Raw genomic sequence first — 19,428 nt, 5'->3', positions numbered from 1 at the left:
GTGCTTGTTACAGGTTGTAATTGGATGATTATGAAGGTTTATTGTTAGTACACTTATCAATACGGACTGTAAAAATATGGAAAAATATGGATAGTGAAGCTCTCACCGCAGGGAACAAGATGCATATTTTTATTTATTTTTTGCCCTTCTCCTGGCCTCTCAATATTTTTGTGTATCAATAATTTAATTTTCTGCCCAGAAAATATTATATTTTGTGTAGTGTTCTATGGTATATAGCTTTCTTTGGTTTGATCTTACAAGATACTCAAATGGAAAGAGATAAAGCAAAAGAAACAGATGAGATATGCAAAACCTCACAGTGAAAGTACATTCACTTTATGTCTAATTCCATCTGGATAAAAATAGATGATCCTAAGTTTACTCTGAGAATCAGAGCTAAGTCTGATTATTTGAGATTATCACTCATGTAATTCAATATGGTAAACTGGACATTGAGGGACAAGATAACTTATGATTGATGATCAATGGATCAAAAGATGATTAATTGTTAGAGCATCAGATAACTTGGTATCAACATGCCTTTTGTGCTTTGAGCTTTTGAAAGCGGCGGCCCGCTGCTGATTTGCTAGTCTAATTTATATGTGATACAATGAGATTCAGTTAGGTTAGATATCTTGATAAATTAGGTCTAAGTTTGAATAATTAAGTTTTGAATATGTTTGTAATTGAACTTGACTTAATTGTTTGATTATAAGATAATACAGTCTGATGTGCTACAAACTGGAGTTTGTATTCTAACAGCAGGGCCATTGAGATTTTGGGAGAGAACCCAACCGATTCTATGAATCTCAATTTCAATTTGTTCAAGGACAAGCTGCATAACATCATTTAAGAGGCAGCATCATCTGGCAAAATCAAGGAAGGATAGGTTAAATTTTTGGTGGGCATGAGTCGGTTGCCAACTTGCTGTGTGACAGGCCAAGAGAACAAAACACCATCTAGATATAGTTCTCCTAATCTTGGTAACCCAGTAGTCACAGATAAACCCATCCACAAGCGTATAAGAGTCCTCGTCATTGTGTTGCGGGGGAGACGCAGTGCTCAAAACATGAGAGGGACAATGGCTCACCGGTGCAATGGCTTTGTCCCAAGAGTGGCCAAGTAAACATAGATGGTAGAATTGGTGGGATTAGGCAGTATAGTGGGACCTTGGCGTATTGCTTCTTCAATGATCAATTTGACAATTTCAACCGGAGGCTGCCAATTGGCAAGAGTAGATGTGGTGTCCATTGAATTTGTAAGGTTGTTGAGGTCAATGCTGGAACAGCTCCACTCAAAAGTGTGGGAGTGGAGCGGGAAGGGAGCGCTTTTTTGGGCGCTCCACGCACCGCACATTTGCGCGGTGCCCTCCTCACCACTCCCTGGGCCTGAGATATCATAGAGCGGAGCAATCGCTCCGCTCACCGCCCCGGCCCTGCACACCCCGCTCTATAGAGCAGAGCAGAAACCCTGTACCCAGGGGCAAGGGTACATATCGTACAGGTGGCTTCCCTCCTCGATTCAGCCCATCCCATTTATCCCTTCAAACACCAACACCAAAGATTTGTGGCGCTTCGACTGGTTTGGCAACATGGACAACCCCTGGCAAGACTTTTGACTCTGGCTAGCTTGTGGTCCGTCTTTTCTTTGGACTTTGTGGTTTAATGTTTTGATTAGGTTAGTCAACCTTGCTTGGATAGACTCATATCAGAAAAGTAAAGATACTAACACTTATCTTGCATTTCCTCGTATACTTCCTTTACTTATTTTTTGGCCCCCTTCCTACACTTCCTTTCCTCCCTCTCTCATCTTCTTGATTGATATAATATACAATTCAATGGTACCCTCTACAAAAACTTCAAATAGTTCATCGCTCCTGGTTCCCAGTCAAGGTTCAAGTCAACAACTTCGTCCACCCAGCCCTGTCTGGACTCAGCCTGGTTTCGTCATACCTCCAAAAGACTCACGTCAACAAGCATCTCTTTTGATTCATGAGGATGACTCCAAGGAAGAATCAACTCCTGGGCCTCTTGCTAATTGATTGGCTTCACTTTGTCCCCCAGCTTCTTCCAACAAAAACAAGAAGAAAGCAGGTCCAGCACCAGTTCAACAAAAAGTGAAACCTACCTCGCCAACAAAGGTGAGTCTTATCATCTTAATTGACTTCTCTAAATACGTAATACTGATCTCCAATGTCTTATGTCTTGGTTCGCTTTTCTAGGCACATTCCTCAATTAGCAAACGTGCCAGATCACCATCTGGCAGTGTAGGCACAACCTCACCCCAATCATCCAAGAAAACCAAAACGGACAAAACAGATGTAAGTCTCTCACAAGACTGTTTGAATGTATCTTTAGATTATTGATACAAGAATCTTTCAATTTATTGAGGCCTTCAAAGTACCAGAACAGGCGGACCTCAATCAAGATTCAGATATCAAACTTGTTGGCAAGACTGAACCTGGATACAATGCAGTTCAATCGGCCCGCGTGGAGGACCTGCTTACCTATTTTCATCCGCCAAAAGTAAGCTTTCTCATACTGCTCTTTATCATTTCATGTAGTAGCTGACTTTTTTTCCATTCCTGTAGGGAATGTTGTACAAGTGTCGATATTGCCCTAACTCATACACTGCTGGTGATAGAACGTACTTTGGTCTTTGGCGTCATCGTGATGGAGGCAAAGTTCAAGCTATATGTCCCAACCGTCACAAAGCAATTGCTGCAGGTCTCAAACTTCCCCCATCATCCAAAGAACAACAGCAAGCCGAGAAGAAGCAAGCAAAGTCCGGCAAATCAGATTCATACCTTTCAGGACCAAAGTTTTCACCTGATCTCCTTAACATGATACTAGTCATGTGGGTAGTTCAACACCCTTTACCTTGGGTTTGATTCAAAGACCCGCTCCTACGAGCGGCATTCAACAGTGTCAACCAAGGTGCTGTGGTCCAGTCAAAGACTTGGGTGGCACAGCAATCAGTCCATCTGTTTGCTGGATTGCACAATAAGGTGATCGAGACTCTTAAGGTACGTGCTTTCTTCTCATATCTGTCAATTATCTCATCAATTTTTCATGTTGCTAATTACCATTTCTTTTGTTTTGGGTTTTCACATGTTGACAGCAAAACAAAGGCAAGTTTTGCCTAATCCACAATGTGTGGACCACTAAAGGCAACCGCTATGCCTTTGTGGGTGCATCAGCGAATTACATCGACAATGACTGGGAATATTGATCAACTCACCTTACACTCAAAATGGTCGCTTGGCAACACTTCGGGGCTCTTCTGGCACGTCCCATTGGAAAGTTCTTGGTCCGACACGGTCTTCACAAGAAGATAAGTTGTCATTTGTGATTTCTTATGTTTCTCTTTATTTTTCATCTATTTCTTTGAACTAATTTTTTTGATATACTTACATGCTAGCTCAGACCACGGACAGTGGAGGCAACAACGGTCCGATGGCTGCTGAGATGCAGGCAATGTTCCTGGAGGCTCAAGACCCGATCTATTGGGACGCTCCTGGTCATCATGTCCGATGTTATGCGCACAAATTGAACTTGACCATGGGCCATGGCCTGAAAGCTCTAGGTCAGAAGGTAGGAAAGTCAAAACCTACAACTCCAAAGAATGTTGCGCTCCTAATTCCAGGGCTTGAGATCAATGAAATTGAAGTATAAGAGTCTTCTATTAATATTTGGGTTATCTAATCTCATAGTTGATCCTTTTTCTTATCCGTTTCTTATCTTATACTCATTACATCATTTCTCATCTATGATATCATATTGCTGTGTTATGATGTAACTTGTGACCATACTCGAGAGTTCCTAATCGGTATAAATAGTTGTTGTCTTTTGCCTACTTTCTATTTTTCTCTTCACTGATTTCTCTCTTCATCTCGAGCAGGTTTGCCTTCTGCTCTAATCGGTCATTGAGATATACATCTCACTAGTTAAACTCACTAGTTCATTCCCTCAGGTTAATACTTTGTTCTTACTTATTGTTTTGCTGCTCTTGTGTTGATGAATATAAATCTTACCAATTCCTCTCTTCATCTCAAGCAGGTTTGCCTTCCGCTCTAATTGGTCATTGAGATATACATCTCACTAGTTAAACTAACTAGTTCATTCCCTCAGGTTTGTCTTCTGCTCTAATCGGTCATTGAGATATACATCTCACTAGTTAAACCAACTAGTTCATTCCCTCAGCCTTATAGCCAACTCGCAATTGGTTATGACCCCAGGTGCTTAGAATGATATATCAATCTAATTTTTTTGACCGACTTCAACATGTCCACTTCCACTGGTGGTACTAAACATTTGACTATAAAGCAATTAAATGAGAAGAACTATTCTCAATGGCGACTCAATATGTACGGATGGATGCTGGAGCATGACTTGGTTAAATTTATTACCACCCCTCATCCCACAGTTCCTGCTACAGATGATCCGACATATCCTGAATTTATCTGTCAACGCAATTGTGCTGTTGGTGTTATATTACAAAGAATCGATCAAGTCAACAAATCTCGTTTTGTTACTAATGAAAACATTTTAAATCCTAATACTTTATGGGATGCGATCATGTCTCATTATCAATCAACTGATGGGGCTAACAAAAGTCGTGTTTTCTCAAACTTTCTTTGTGTTGCTTTTGTCTCTTTATCTCAATTTATTAAAGATATCAGACAAGGTATGACGGACTTGTTCGATTGTGTCGTTATTAAAGATATCGATGATGGTTCATTAGCGGAAATTATTGTTCACAAACTTCCCGAATCAATGGCTACATTTAAAGAACTTCAATACTCTAAATGCCCTTTAAAAACTGCTGCTGTACTTGATGCTTTAGATGAACATCATGCTGATGACGAAGAAAAGAATAATGATATTGATTCAACTGCTTTATCTTCTCGTCGTCCACAATCTAATGTTTCATTCTCTAATTCTGCAACCAACGATAATTGAAACAATCCTCCAAATCGCTCATCTAATTCATCTCGAAATTTTTGTACCAATGGAGTTCATAATAATCGAACCAAGCACTCTAGAGAAGATTGTTGGACCGTCTTCCCTGAAAAACGACCCGCCAATCTCAGAAATTGTGCTAATGCGATTGGAAATGTTAATGGCAATACTAACAATCAATCAACTAATCGAAGTATTAACTATCTCGATGATAGTGTTTTCTCTGTTCAAAATGCCTCTGCCGCCTATGTTCAAGCCTCTGACTTCTCACCAGCTTATCGGTCTCGAGCGTTGATGGCTAGAACTCATCCGTATTGAAGTACAGGTTTCCTCTCTATTTTCTCTCTATTTTCTCTTACACTAATAACCATCCTACTCGTCCGCATTGAGCGTACTTGTACATCTCTTTTTATTCTTTTTGCTTCTTTGTTCCATGTCTCACGACACCGTATCAACCATTCCCAAAGTGGCGCATGAGAGTCACAATAATGTTAGTTTACGTAAACCTATGTCTAGAAAAGAGTCCTATAAAAGACGTTGTTTATTGCAGTATCAGTTGTTTCCTCACTCAAACATCTTATCGTCTTTTCACTTGCTACCTTCCAACAGGTGCATTTCTCTCTTTCATCACTCTCTCGTGATACCAGCCATAGCGCTTTACTTAATCACTCATACGTGATTCCTACCAGGTGCATTTCTCTCTTTCATCACTCTCTCGTGATACCAGCCATAGCGCTTTACTTAATCACTCATACGTGATTCCTACCAGTCACCTGGCTTTGCCTATTTTATCAATCCGATTCCTCATACTGTCCTTCTTGATAGTGGCTGTTCTGGCCATATGACGTCCGACTTTCATGATTTTGTCACCTATGATCCAAGACATTCTTCCGTTACTCTTGCTGATGGGAGCGTTATCCAAATCATTGGAGAAGGAGAAGTCTACGGCAACAGTCGTGGAGTAGTGAACACTTTCCATGCTTATCATGTTCCGAAAGTTAGTGGAACCTTAATCAGTCTTGGGAAAATATTGCTTGAGGGTTGCTCCCTTTATAGTCATGAAAATTCATTTGTCGTTCAAAGAAATCAAGATAACATTCTGTATCACTCCCAGCAAAAGGTAATTTTCCCACGGAAAAAATGATTACATTTAATGCATTTTTAATCAAAAATGCTCATTTAATGCTGAATAATGCTGGTTCAATGCTGATTTGATGCTGATCAAATGCATTTTCAATCATTTTTTGCTCTAAATGTATTCATTTTTTACTTGGGAAAATTACTCTATGCTGGTAGTGTATGGAACTATACAAGATGGTGTTCTCGAGCTCGATCTCAACCTCGGTAAGTGCTCCTTACCATCTATTGTGGCTACCTCAGCTCGGTCTCTGACGTCTTATGATGCTCTTCACAGGTTGGCAGGACACATCAACCCAGATTGATTAAGAATTTTATTTAATCGTTCTCCCCCTTCCAACTGGTCATGTGAAACTTGTATTCTTTCTAAAGGTCATTGTTTACCCTACAAGAATTCCTTGCCTGTATCAACCACCCCTCTTGAATATGTTCATAGCGATTTAAGCGGTAAAATTGCTATTCCTTCGCTAGGAGGAGAATCTTATTATTTTAAACTCACTGATGCTTGTACATCTTATAAATATATTTATGCTTTAAAAAATAAATCAGATACTTTTCAACGTTTTCTTGAATTTAAAAACGAAGTTGAAACTTTTCATCAATAAAAGATCATCTCATTAGTAAATGATAGAGGTGGAGAATATATGTCTCGCGAGTTTTTAAAATGTCTTAAGGATAATGGTACAACAATGCACTTGTCCGCTTCATATACACCCCAACAGAATTCCGTTGCTGAGAGGGGTAATCGAACAACTAGTGAAAAATCCCGAGCTCTTTTAAAACAAGCAAATTTGCCAGCTTCTTTTTGGGCGGAGGCTGTTACTACCGCGGTGTTTCTTGAGAAAATTACTCCAATGGAGAAACATTCTAATAAAACTCCTTACAAACTTTGGCATGGAAGGTCATTTAATTATTCACGCCTTCATCCTTTTGGTTGTCGCTGTTATGTTTGAATCCCAAAACATTTACGAGACGGCAAATTTGGAGATACAACTGCCAAAGGAATACTTTTGGGTTTCCAAGTTGGGATTCATAACTTCCGAGTTCAATTAGATAATGGTTCCATTATCTACAGTCATGATGTAACTTTCAATGACAAAATTTTTCCAGGAGTATCAGAATCTGATGAAGGATCATTTGTGGTAGAAGATGAAACAGACGTCAATGATGTAGCTCAAGATTCATCAGATTCATTGGTTGAACTTCCTACTCCTCCACATTCTCCTCAAGTTCCACGTACTCCGTTTAATTCTCCTGAACAACAACTTCCGGAACAACAATTACTTTGTCGTACTGTACCTGCCTCAAGACCTCCACAACAGCTTGTGCATTGAACAAATCCACAACCTGTTCCTATTGCCGGTTACGAGTCAGATGGAGATTTAATTATGTGGCATCCTTTACCGTCTCCGCCTGCACCTTCTGTGCCTGTCAAGCATTCGTGGGGTTGGCAACCCGCTTCAATTGCGGCTACTCATGACATCTCCAGCTCTATAGATCAAAGCAACATTTTACCAGAAGGGTCTAAACGTCATAGAGTACAAGTTGCTTGACGGGAGCAACGTCATCGGATTGCATCAGCTCGACGTATTCAACGTGCGCGCTCGGCTCGTCTATCTAATGCTCCTTTTCCTAATAGTCTGAAGGAAGCCTTAAGTCGTGAAGATGCTGCTGATTGGCTGGGTGTGATTCAATCTGAGCTCAAAGGTATGGAAGATAGGAAAGTGTGGGATATTGTCGACTTACCTGATGGCGCTCATGCAATAGGTACTACGTGGGTCTTCAAAAAGAAATTTGGTGCTGAAGGTGAACTCATTAAATATAAAGTGCGCTTATGTGCTCAGGGCTTCTCTCAAAGACCTGAAGACTTTGGCAACACCTTTGCACCAACAGGCTGACTGTTATCTCTTTGAGCTTTAATGAACATAGCGGCAGTTGAAGACCTGGATATTCATGTTATGGACGTTAAATTAGCTTTTCTTAATGGAATACCAAAAGAAACCATTTATCTTCAAATTCCAAAAGGTTCCGATATTCCAGGAACATCCCAAAAATCAGTTTTACGTCTCAATAAATCAATATATGGCTTAAAACAATCACCCAGATGTTGGCATGATGTGATTAAAGCGTTCTTCTTAAGCATCAAGCTCAAGCAAACTCCATCTGATCCCTGTGTATTCATTTCAACTGATCCTACCTGGAAGTGCTACATTCACCTACATGTCGACGTTATGACCATAGCTAGCAATGATGTTAAACGCTTTAAGGATTTAATTAATCAAAACTTCGACATGGAAGATTTAGGAGAGGCCAAGTTTATTTTAGGCATGAAGGTTGTACGTGATCAAAAAGCTCGTACAATTTCTCTTTCTCAACCTCAGTATGTTGGCAATCTACTTGAAGAATACAATATGTGCGATTCAAATCCTGTAGGCAGTCCCATGATTGACAATTCTCATTTAGTGCCGGGATCCAAAGAAAGTCGTCAGGAGTTCATTAATTCAGGTGAAGATTACCGACATGCCGTTGGCATGCTAATGTATTTGTCTTTAGCAACAAGACCAGATCTTGCATTTGTCGTTTCTCAATTGTCTCAACACTTCGAAAAGCCGGATATGGTTCACTGGAGCGCTTTCAAAAGGCTTTTACGTTATTTAAAAGGTACACAATATCATGGATTAGTTTTAGGTGGAAATAATATTGATATACAAACTTATAGTGACTCCGACTTTGCAGGTTGTCCGTACACTAGACGTTCAACTACGGGTATGTTATCTCAAATAGGTACTGGATGTGTCAATTGGAGAGCTAAAAAGCAAGATAGTGTTGCTGCTTCTTCCACCGAACCTGAATATCGTTCTATGTACAAAGATGGTCAAGATTTGACATGGTTAACTCAGTTCATGAAAGATATTAACAAACCATTAACGGCTACTCCTATGTTATTAGCTGACAATCAAGGTGCTATTGGTTTGTCAAGAAATGCTCAATTCCAAAATAGAACAAGACATGTGGATGTCAAATTTCACTGGATTCGTGAACATGTGGAAAAAGAACATTTCAAAGTTAAATATATACCAACTGCTGATATGCTAGCTGATATGTTTACAAAATCTTTACCACCTTATAAGCACAAGGATTTCTGCAAAAGGATAAATCTTTTAGATTTAGAAAACCGGGGAGGGAATTGAAGTATAAGAGTCTTCTATTAATGTTTGAGTTATCTAATCTCATAGTTGATCCTTTTTCTTATCCGTTTCTTATCTTATACTCATTACATCATTTCTCATCTATGGTATCATATTGCTGTGTTATGATGTAACTTGTGACCGTACTCGAGAGTTCCTAATTGGTATAAATAGTTGTTGTCTTTCGCCTACTTTCTATTTTTCTCTTCTCTGATTTCTCTCTTCATCTCGAGCAGGTTTGCCTTCTGCTCTAATCGGTCATTGAGATATACATCTCACTAGTTAAACTAACTAGTTCATTACCTCAGCCTTATAGCCAACTCGCAATTAATGATGGTGAAGGCAACGTTCAAGTGGATGATCCAGATTCAGAAGAAGATGACACTGATCTACCTGAGAAGCCCGACAGAGTCGATGATGACAATGAGAGTCCCAATGGAGCTGATGGAGAAAAGGGTTAAGATGTGCCTGAGGATGTTGTAGCATCAGCCCTTGTAAAGGTGAGTCTCCATTTGCTTCTTTTTCTCTGTTCTTCTAAGTGTGAGTGCTCATAGTAATACTTTGATTTTTCATGTAGGTCGATACAATCTCCAGGCAAATCGCAGGTAGTGTGGCTCATCACAATGATTTCAAGACGCATGCGACCCATATGGGATACAAGGGTTGCATGCTTAAACATCCTTGCAACACTCGGTGGAACAGCCATTACAAGAGTTGACAGATAGCATTGGAGGCTCAAGAGGTAAGTCTTTATGTCTATTTTCAAATGAGTTTCCTACATCATACCAACTTACATTAATCATTGAAGGTCATCAACTCGATGATTGCGGCCAATCGGAAGGCCTGTTTTTTAAGGTCATTACAATCTCACCTGAAGAATGGCACGCCGTCGAAATGGTGAACAAGATCCTGAAGGTAATCTTTGTTTTCTTTATTTTCCTCTGAAATTTTTCAGGTGATGTACTGACAATGTCACTTGCGTAGACCTTCGTCAACGCAACATCTCGTGTCGAGGGCAATGGCCCTACTGGATGTATATTGCTACAAGAATATCAATGTGTGATATCTGAGCTCACATCTCATCAAGCCGACACCAGCGTCGACCTTTCCAAGTCTCATCAACTCAATCAACATCATGATTGAGTGGCTTGCCAAGTACCAAGAAGAGGCGGCGAATTCTGAAGCCATAGTCTTGGCAACAATCCTCAACCCCCAATTTCGTGGGAAATTCTTTGGGATCCATTACCCTGAACACGAGACCTCTGCCCTTTCAGCAATAGAAACTGCTTACATCACTGAGTTAGAAGCCTCTCAGGTACAAAACGGAACCCCTCCACCTGACAACAACGATGAAAATGCCAAGGTGGATGAATTCGATATCTTTGGAGTCGCGAACGGAGGTACTCAGACTTCACAGAAGTCTGAGCTGGAAGAATACTTGTCGGGACGCTTCCCAATCAGTAAGCAACAGACACCACTTGGTTGGTGGAAGGTTTGTCCCAGTTTTCTTATGTGTAACTTTGATATAAATTTAACAATCATTCCTTCTTTTTCTTTCTGTTTTTATCAGGAACACGCACATCATTTCCCAACGGTTGCTAAGCTTGCCCACGATTATCTAGCCGTCTCAGCCACATCATGTGCATGCAAGCGGACATTTTCAGTGGCTGCCAATGTGTGTACACCTTCAAGAGGCAGTATGCTCCCAAAGACAATGGAGCGCTTGGTGGGTTCTCAAGCGTGGATGAAAGAAGGAATCATCCCGGATGGAATTTTTGAGGAGGCTTCAAAGGCCCTTGATTGCTATATAGCAGGACTGAAAAATAAAAAGGAAGAAAATAAAAATAATGGCTAGTTCTTATCAAATTATTTCACTTTACAATCCCAAAGACAGGTAGTTTCCCATTAGTCTATATGGCTATATAATCTATGCTAGTTCATATAGTTATATTTACTCAGTTTACTCAATTACCTCCCAATGAAATAAATTCCAATTGTATGTCTTTTGCTCACTGAACCACTGCTCAAATGACCGCTCTGCTCCACCTGTGCTCATGTTTTTTTGAAAAAAGGAGGAGCCGGTGCGTACCTCTCGAGCGCAGTTGGTCCGCTCCGCACCCAAAACCAGTCAAAATCTGGAGTGGTGCAGAGTGGTTCCAGTATTATTGAGGTAGGGATTGTAGGTAATTGATCAAAAAGTAGAGACTTTTGAAGACATTTTGCGAAGGTTGGCTTTTGTGTACATTGATAGGAGAGGCCAAGCTTGATTTTGGGTAGATCAAAGTTGGCGGAAGGAACCATCACAGGGGCAAAAATTGATGCTCACAACTATGTGAGCGTTGAAATTTTCCTGTTTTGTTCCCATTTGTTTCCAATTTGTTTCCCATTTGTTTCCCATTTGTTTCCCATTTGTTTCCCTTTTCTTTCTGTTTGTCAGCTGATTACGTGATCATCAGGAACTGAGCAGACAAACTAAGCCTTCCTCAGCATTTATTCCTGAGCAAAGAAGTCTGAGGAAGCGCTGATCCATCTGCTCAGCTGATCCTGAGTGGCATTCCCTGGTTCAGTAAGCTCCAAGGGATGCCACCAATGTATAGCTTAGGGGCTGAGCTGAACTGAGTATTGCCTTAGCTAAGTCTCTGAAGTATCCCCCAGATGGATCACAGAGCGCCAAGCTTGCCTCAAGCTTCATGGCTCCGGAATGAAGCCTGAGGCCCGTCTGCTCGTTCAACTGAGCTGCTCAGTTATTCCTCAGGGGCATCCCTGAGATCAGGAGGATCCAGAGGATTTCACTGCTCATTGGATGAGGGGCTGCTCAGTTATTCCTCAGGGGCATCCCTGAGATCAGGAGGATCCGGAGGATTTCACTGCTCATTGGATGAGGGGCTGCTCAGTTATTCCTCAGGGGCATCCCTGAGATCAGGAGGATCCGGAGGATTTCACTGCTCATTGGATGAGGGCCTGCTCAGCTAGTCCTCAGGGGCATTCCTGGCCGGATCAGAAGGATCCAAAGGATGTCACTGAGTATTGGCTGAGGGGCTGCTCAGTTGATCTCAGCCCCTCAGTGTGAAAAACTTTATCCGGGGATATCACTGAGGATTAGCTGAGCAATGAGCAGATGGGATGACACTTTTATCAGGCTTCATTCCTTAGCAAGGAAGTCTGAGAAAAGTCCGGCGCATCAGTGATCCAGTCAGGGGATGCTACTGAGTATTTGCTGAGCAGCTCAAATGGGATGCCCCTGGGCAGGCTTCTTCACTGAAAAATGAAGCCTCAGGAAGGTATAGTTCATGTGCTCATCTTCATTTTGAACAAATTGCTGAGTATTCAGTGCCTCATGAGCTGATCCTGAGTACTCATCGGGAATCAGTTATTGCTCATCCAAGATGGAAATGAGCCTTCTCAATAAATGTCAAGTAAAATATGAGAACCACAGGATGATCACCTGAACACAAACAAGATTGTGAATTGAATCAATCTGAAAGAAAATGAATCTTTTTTGGAGAATTCCAAAAAGTCTACAACGCTCACATGTATGTGAGTATCTATTTTGGCCCCTGTGCATGTGGGGGTCATGTCGATCTGGTTATATGAAAGAGAATAAAAGATCTTCAGCAATAATGATGGAGTTTGGGCACAGGAAGGGATCCCACGCATGAAAAAACAATGTTGGTAAACAGGCCATGGAGACTTTGCATGAGAATCGAGTTGATGGACCTGAAGGAAGGGGTTGGTTTATACAATTGCCTTTAAGTCAGATAAAAGGGCAGATTTTGCAGGTGAGATGCACGGTACAAAATTTAGCTTGTGAAGATCCATGGCCATGACAAAAATCAGTAAATACCAACGTCAAACCAAGCCTACCGGTGAATCCGAAGCAAATAGCTGGAAGGTGAAGAGGAAAGATGACCAAAGTTATAATCAAGATAGATTGTTTTTTGTGCAGGTTGAAAACTAATGATGATTGTTTGGAGGGACTGTAGGTGTGTGTTTGATGATTTGAATGATGTGAGCGGTAGTGTGGAGCAATTGGGGCTGGGGTGCTGACCGTTGGCTGTGCGGATATTCAGTATTGGGGGTTAGGCCTTAGGGGGTTTAATCCATGATTTACATGTAGTTTTGAGTGTACGTCAGGGCTGTGACCTGGCCTCAGTTGTGACAGGGAAGCCCACGGCGTTGACCGTCCTTGGGCAGACCCAAGTGGTCCCAGAAATCAATCATGGCCAATTACCTGAGCTCACCCTGAATTGATTATAAGAGCTAAAAAGGACCATAGGCAGAAATTTCTGGTGCTTATTGCACATTTACATGTATGAAAATGTATATAACACTTACGTGAGCTACTGAGAGCATCCGCAATTGTTTGCGTTACATTTGGAGTTAGTTAACTTTAGGTTAAAGATCTTTAGCTGGAGTTAAGTAATCTAAAGCAAAATCCCACAGTGGTTGTCTTTAACTTGAAGTTAAAGATCTCTAAACTTCAAGTTAAAGACTGAGCCTACAGTTGTCCGCTGTAGCTTGGAGCTAAGCTGTCCTTTTTTCCAAGCAACAACCCGATTTCTCCTTTTTAATCGCTTGTAAGGTCAACAATCTTTGAAACCACACAGAATCAATCGTTTAGTTTTCACCAGAGACCCTTCTTTATCACTTTCAGTCCTTTTCTTTTCGTCAAAGGCCCTTTTTGTATCACTTTCAATTGTTTTACTTTAATAAGAGGCCCTTCTTTATCACTTTTTATCACATATTCATTCTTTACAATTGCTCCTGTGTGTGGGTATCATTCATCAATGTGATCTCAATCTTTCACTTTTGATCAATTTTACCTCTTTTAATTTATCACTCAATCAAATCCAATCATAAGCATGTATTTTCTTTTCTGTGAACAACTTCATCATTGTCTAAAATGATACGCAACTAATCTATTGAAATCAATGCAAAACAAAAAACAAAATGGAGGGGAAGGTGGGAGTTGTTGGCGAGGCATTAGTAAAACTTCAAGTTGCTATCATGGTACATTGTTAAAGTTGTGTAGGGTTGATGGTACTTGATGATGAAGAATAAGGTGCAATAGAGTGTTGAGTGAGCAGTCGTAGCAGATCACAGGTTGTTGGTGTGAGGTGTAGAAGGGTGTGGATGATGCGTGGATGAGTGGTGTTGTCTGGTGTTGTGTTTTTGAGTGACGGAGTTAGCTACCGCGTCGGTAGGCTGGGATAACTTTGTCCCAGCCTACCGATTTTTTGTCAAAAATCTAACTAACGATCAGTTGAAATTTGACCATTGTGGAAATTTCAAAATCGGTGAGGTAAATAGTTAGCTATTCCTGCGACTTAACCCAACGATTGTGGATGCTCTAAGAGCTTGAAAAGAGCCAGGCAGATGGCATTTTTTTGTTCAATGAAATGACGGGAAACTGGTCAGATCACACCACTGGGGTGCCTGCAGGGCTTTTACAACTAGTTTTAGGTAGGCTTTGGTGTGTCATGGCATGTACTGTCTGCCTTCAGAAAAGCAGCAGGCACAGCTGGCCAGGTGGGGCCAGGTCCAGGACACAGGTAACATGTATATGTAATTAGGGTTTGTATATGTTTTTTACATGTTACATATGATTTCTACGCTGTATGAACATGTAGTTAGGTTTTTGGGTGCTGGTTCTATATTTCAAGTTGGTCCTTGGGTACATATCCAGCTGTCTCAACAAAGATTGTTTTTTTTTGAAAATCTTGCCAATGTGCGAAACCTGGTTTTTGTCCCTCACTTGATTTTGTCTCTCTGCTGATTGGAAGAATACATAAAAGAATAAACCCGTCATCAAGTTTTGTCTCTGGGTTTACCCGCTGCAGAGACAACTTTCTCCAAACAAAGTTGTCAACCTTTATTGAAACAGCTACACCGCCAACATATTTACCTCAGATTGGAAAATCCGAGGTATTATTGGATTATCAACCTCCGACAGAAGCTGTCCAAGGTTTTGATCCGAGGCAACTCCCAGCGCAGAAGATTACCTCAGACAAAAACCTCGGACAGACCTTGTCCGAGGTTTTACCTCCGATGATGCCCTGGATTCCGCAACCCAAGGCATCTAGGTTGGCAGCGCTATATATGTACTCACCTTGCTTCAGCCTTGGGCCTTTGGTGAGGAGGGACTTGATGAAGCTTGGGGCTGACAGTGATTGCAAAGTTTGCAAAAACAACAAAATCTGGGAAAAGCCAACCAACCTGTCAAAAGCTCACACCAGGCGAGCTGGAATATTACACATGAATCAATTTTTCAAGTTTGTTTTTCAGTGCTTTTCTGGAGCCAAGACAGAATCTTAAAAATACCAGCATGTCTAGGTTGAGCAGGCGCACAAGTCATTTCTTTGTTCCAAAGAATACTTGTTTGTAGAGTACACAGATATGGAGTGTTGAAAAAGTCCCCAGCCAAGCTTTTCCAGCTCACACACCAAGTTTCATGGATAAGGTTCCCTCTCTCGGCTGCTCGTTGCTACGCTCATCAGCCAAGACCACCTCCATCAATTGAGGTCGACACAGCCGCTTCTCTTCTTGCAACACCACAAAAACTCATGCAGGACTTTGAAGCGAGAAAATGCTTGAATGGGTGAGAACTGTAAGCGACACACGGCTTGTATCCCGCTTCCCGCTCCAACAACTCCACTTGTACGCAGGCTCCTACACAAAGTCTTCTCCTCAAGACTCCGAGGAAAACTGCACTTGCCTCATAGTCGGGTGCTATCATACCGAATTTCCTTATATCCTTGAGAGAACCATACCAACACAAATCATATAACTGAAACTAAAGTATAAGAATTGACAAACAAGGAGAACAATAACGCTAGAGCTCGTACGATACTTAGATAGCGTCCTTAGTGATTATGGTTGAACGGGTGACATGAATATAGTCAACGGATATATCCTCGGCCGATGAGCCCTTGCAGCCAGAGGTAGATTCGACAAAATTACCTGGGCGGAGGCCTGGGAAGTTCACTTCTTCAACATCTTTGTCACCTTCCCAACACACAGTAGTATCCCAGCCCAAAAGCTGTGAAGTCAATTTAGGAACGCCCTTGGTGACAGACTTCAGTGGGACCCTGCAAAACTCGGATTCATTTGGAGAGCGCTCAGTGAACATACGCCACTGTCGAAATAGTACATACCAAGTCCAAACAAACAAAAGGGGTGTCAGTATAAATTCCTTGAACTACGATCATCATTGGTTAGGAGAGGACATGACATTACCGATTGAAGAAGAAGCGCCGGAACCATGAAAACTCCAGGGATCTGACAGATGATCGTGGATGTGATTCTGCAATACAACCTATTGAGTCCAAGTGAATATGAATGGGACGCAACACATCAGGTCATCGCATGTGCTTATATAGAAAATCTTGATGCGCACGAATCTTGATGCCGACTGATAAGAAGCTGGCCGATGGCCTCGATAGTTTGAGCGCATATGCTCATGACTATGACAAAGGAACATCTAAACAAGAACTCTGATCAAGGGGAATTGTACGTTCGTTAGTTACCCTGTAATGGATTGGTATCCGTTCCGCAGACTCACGAAACTCTGCTTCTAATTCGTGTAATATTGTGGATGTCCATTGTACATCCCCAGTGATTGTATCCATGTCACGCATGCTCAATACTTGATTGAGCATACGGAGCAATACACATACTACAAGAATGTAAAACTGTTGGCTCCCATGTCAATGTCAGAAGTTATCCGTATTGGAGTTCAGACAACGATTGCGTATCTTATCACGAACGGTCAAGCCGTGTGTGGAGATGATGTAGAAGATTTACCAAAGCCAGGGCACCTGCCAAAGCAGCCCAAGCTGTTGCCCACCCAACGAGTGTCAAATCCATGTGGCTCCAATTCCTGAACAAGACTACCATATAGTTCAGCAAGGCTTTGATGGGTACTTTTCCAAAGTCGTGATGAGCATCCCAAGAAACGGATGCCTTTTTTAGTAAGGGAAAAGTGTGCTGTAGATTCATCTGCAGCTCGTTTGCATCTTGCACAGAGCGGACTGCCCAATATGATATCATACCAATTGCCAGGAGTGACCACGAAATCCAGATGGAGTTGTAGACAATCGGTGTCAAAATCCGAGAATACTTTTTGTTCTTGGTGCCATCCACATCACAAAGACTATATGACCGTAAGGTGAGATGCGGGGAAAAGGTTTCAGAAACGGGGACTTGCGGCGAAGAGAGGTAAAGCAGGCGAAACCTCACCAGGCGTAGCAAAGCCCAAATGTGGCCATGACCATACCTACATAAGAACTGTTTTTCTTCATGAATCAGAAAGTATTATGATCTCTGAATCTACTTGGATGTATGCTTACGGAAGCCATCTAAAAATATGCGATCGGCGGAATGTGTTGTTTGTCGTTGGGGTGGAATTGTACGTAACACTTGTTCATGAGCACTCTATGAAACCTTGGCGTGGCTACCCAACCCCGAGAGAGATGAGACATACGCGATTACAAACCTGTAGAGTAAAACCATGTCCGTTAATATGAAGTTGTGATGCCCGTTTTTCAGGATCGTGATTCACGAACAACATACCAAACCATTGTGACCGGTCTTGGATCTTGATGGCTGCTGACATTCGAGTAAAACTATACACGCGGTAAATGTTTCTCGTCATGAACCACAAATTCACATACGTCCACTTGCCATTCCACTGGTGATGCTTACTCACCGAGTAATTCAAGCAACCCAGAACCACATACAACACACTTGTCACAAGCTCGCAAACAACGATTATCATACAACGATTGGGCACTAGGTAAGGCATGCCATTCCCTGGTAATGGCAACGCACCCGGATCAAGTGAGAGAAATGTTCAGTAAATCGCTCCAGGATCCCACAGCTTCGGCACACAAGAAAGTCATTGGTTAATACTCACCGCCTTCTGGGTATACCCTTCGAACCAAGTAGTAATGCCTCTTTCGACTATCAGACCCCTTAAAGACGGGTATGATCATGATGCCGGCACAGACAAATATGAATGCGACTCTCATGATGATGAAAAGGGCCAAGAGTGATAAGGCCCAATAGGGGAATTCGGGCTTTAGCATAGAGTTCTTGATCACCGCGCGAAAGTTGAGTTCGATATCAACGAAAGAGATGTGCTTCTACGCCTTGAGAGGGAGCTCTACTTACTGCATAGTTTCGTGCTTCCCTGAATGGATTTTCCCACCACTTGAGGCTACTAAGTAATGACGGCGGAAATGGTGAGCCTGACGACATGTGCGAATTCCTAAGAGCGGTTGCCGGTGATGATGAAGTCGAAATCGCAAAAAAAGATAGCACAAATCGGGAAACACGAATACACTAAAGCCCTAATATGCTACTCCGACACGCGCTCAAGTCGTATATAAACGATCCGTACTTCCTCTGCAATGGTGAAGGTTGGTGTCTCGACTACCCGTGTCATATGGACAACCTTGGTGAGGTTGGGGCCCATGATACAGTCCGTGTACCATGAGCCGCCTGTGTCTATCCTTTTCTCATGGAGACACAGACGATGAGTCTTTAAATGGACTCTGTTGATCTTTGATCGATTAATTGCTTCCTGATTCATCCCATCCAAGACCCTTCGTGGTCTTGATCGTTACTCCGTTTTGTATGTAAAATCCATCCACAGGTGAAGTAAGGTCTTTTTCTGCTCGTTTCCAATTTCGAATGTTTTCATCGAGATCTACTTTCACTTCTTGGATAGAATTGTCAAATGTTTCTTTTTATTTATTTTCATTGCACTCAAGCGCTTTATATTTCTATACACGAGGTGACGAGAGTGCTCTGACAAGATAGCTGTATATGTAATCCTAAAGAAACAAGAGAAAAAAGGTATATATACAAAGCACTTTCATAAAAAGCTAGGGGCCCGTTCGGTACGATCCGATATACGTATATCGTGAAATACTACACCAAACCAATAAGGGGGCTCAAGTCAAAATTTTTGCGGCATTTTCTTAAAAAATTGGGGAAAGTTTTTTACGGTACCGTGTTGTAAAATCTTTTCCCAAGGAATCTGTTCTGGTTCATTTTGGCTGATGGTCACGTGTGTTACTCGAAGATCAGGCCCGGGGGCCTGAGATTGCAAATGTTTTGGCCCGGGGCTGATGAAGGGA

The 19,428-nt window shown here is 41.7% G+C and overlaps 1 protein-coding gene across 1 annotated transcript; it reads right to left on the bottom strand.

The window, feature by feature from the left end:
* Positions 1–15,570: 15,570 nt before the first annotated feature.
* On the bottom strand, positions 15,571–18,681 carry MELLADRAFT_72339 (uncharacterized protein; the record flags this gene model as incomplete). Its single annotated transcript, XM_007411993.1, has 12 exons — positions 15,571–16,148; positions 16,247–16,421; positions 16,523–16,601; positions 16,683–16,779; positions 16,848–17,438; positions 17,525–17,572; positions 17,635–17,643; positions 17,769–17,780; positions 17,858–17,910; positions 17,994–18,097; positions 18,201–18,378; positions 18,458–18,681. 8 exons carry the CDS (start codon positions 18,542–18,544, stop codon positions 17,045–17,047), a joined length of 885 nt encoding a protein of 294 aa, XP_007412055.1.
* Between the last annotated feature and the right edge of the window lie 747 nt (positions 18,682–19,428).

The sequence above is a fragment of the Melampsora larici-populina genome (genome assembly GCF_000204055.1).
Source record: "Melampsora larici-populina 98AG31 unplaced genomic scaffold MELLAscaffold_28, whole genome shotgun sequence".
Lineage (NCBI taxonomy): Eukaryota > Fungi > Basidiomycota > Pucciniomycetes > Pucciniales > Melampsoraceae > Melampsora > Melampsora laricis-populina.
The sequence above is the reverse complement of the archived record's forward strand: the minus strand, read 5'-3'. Positions and strand labels throughout refer to the sequence as shown.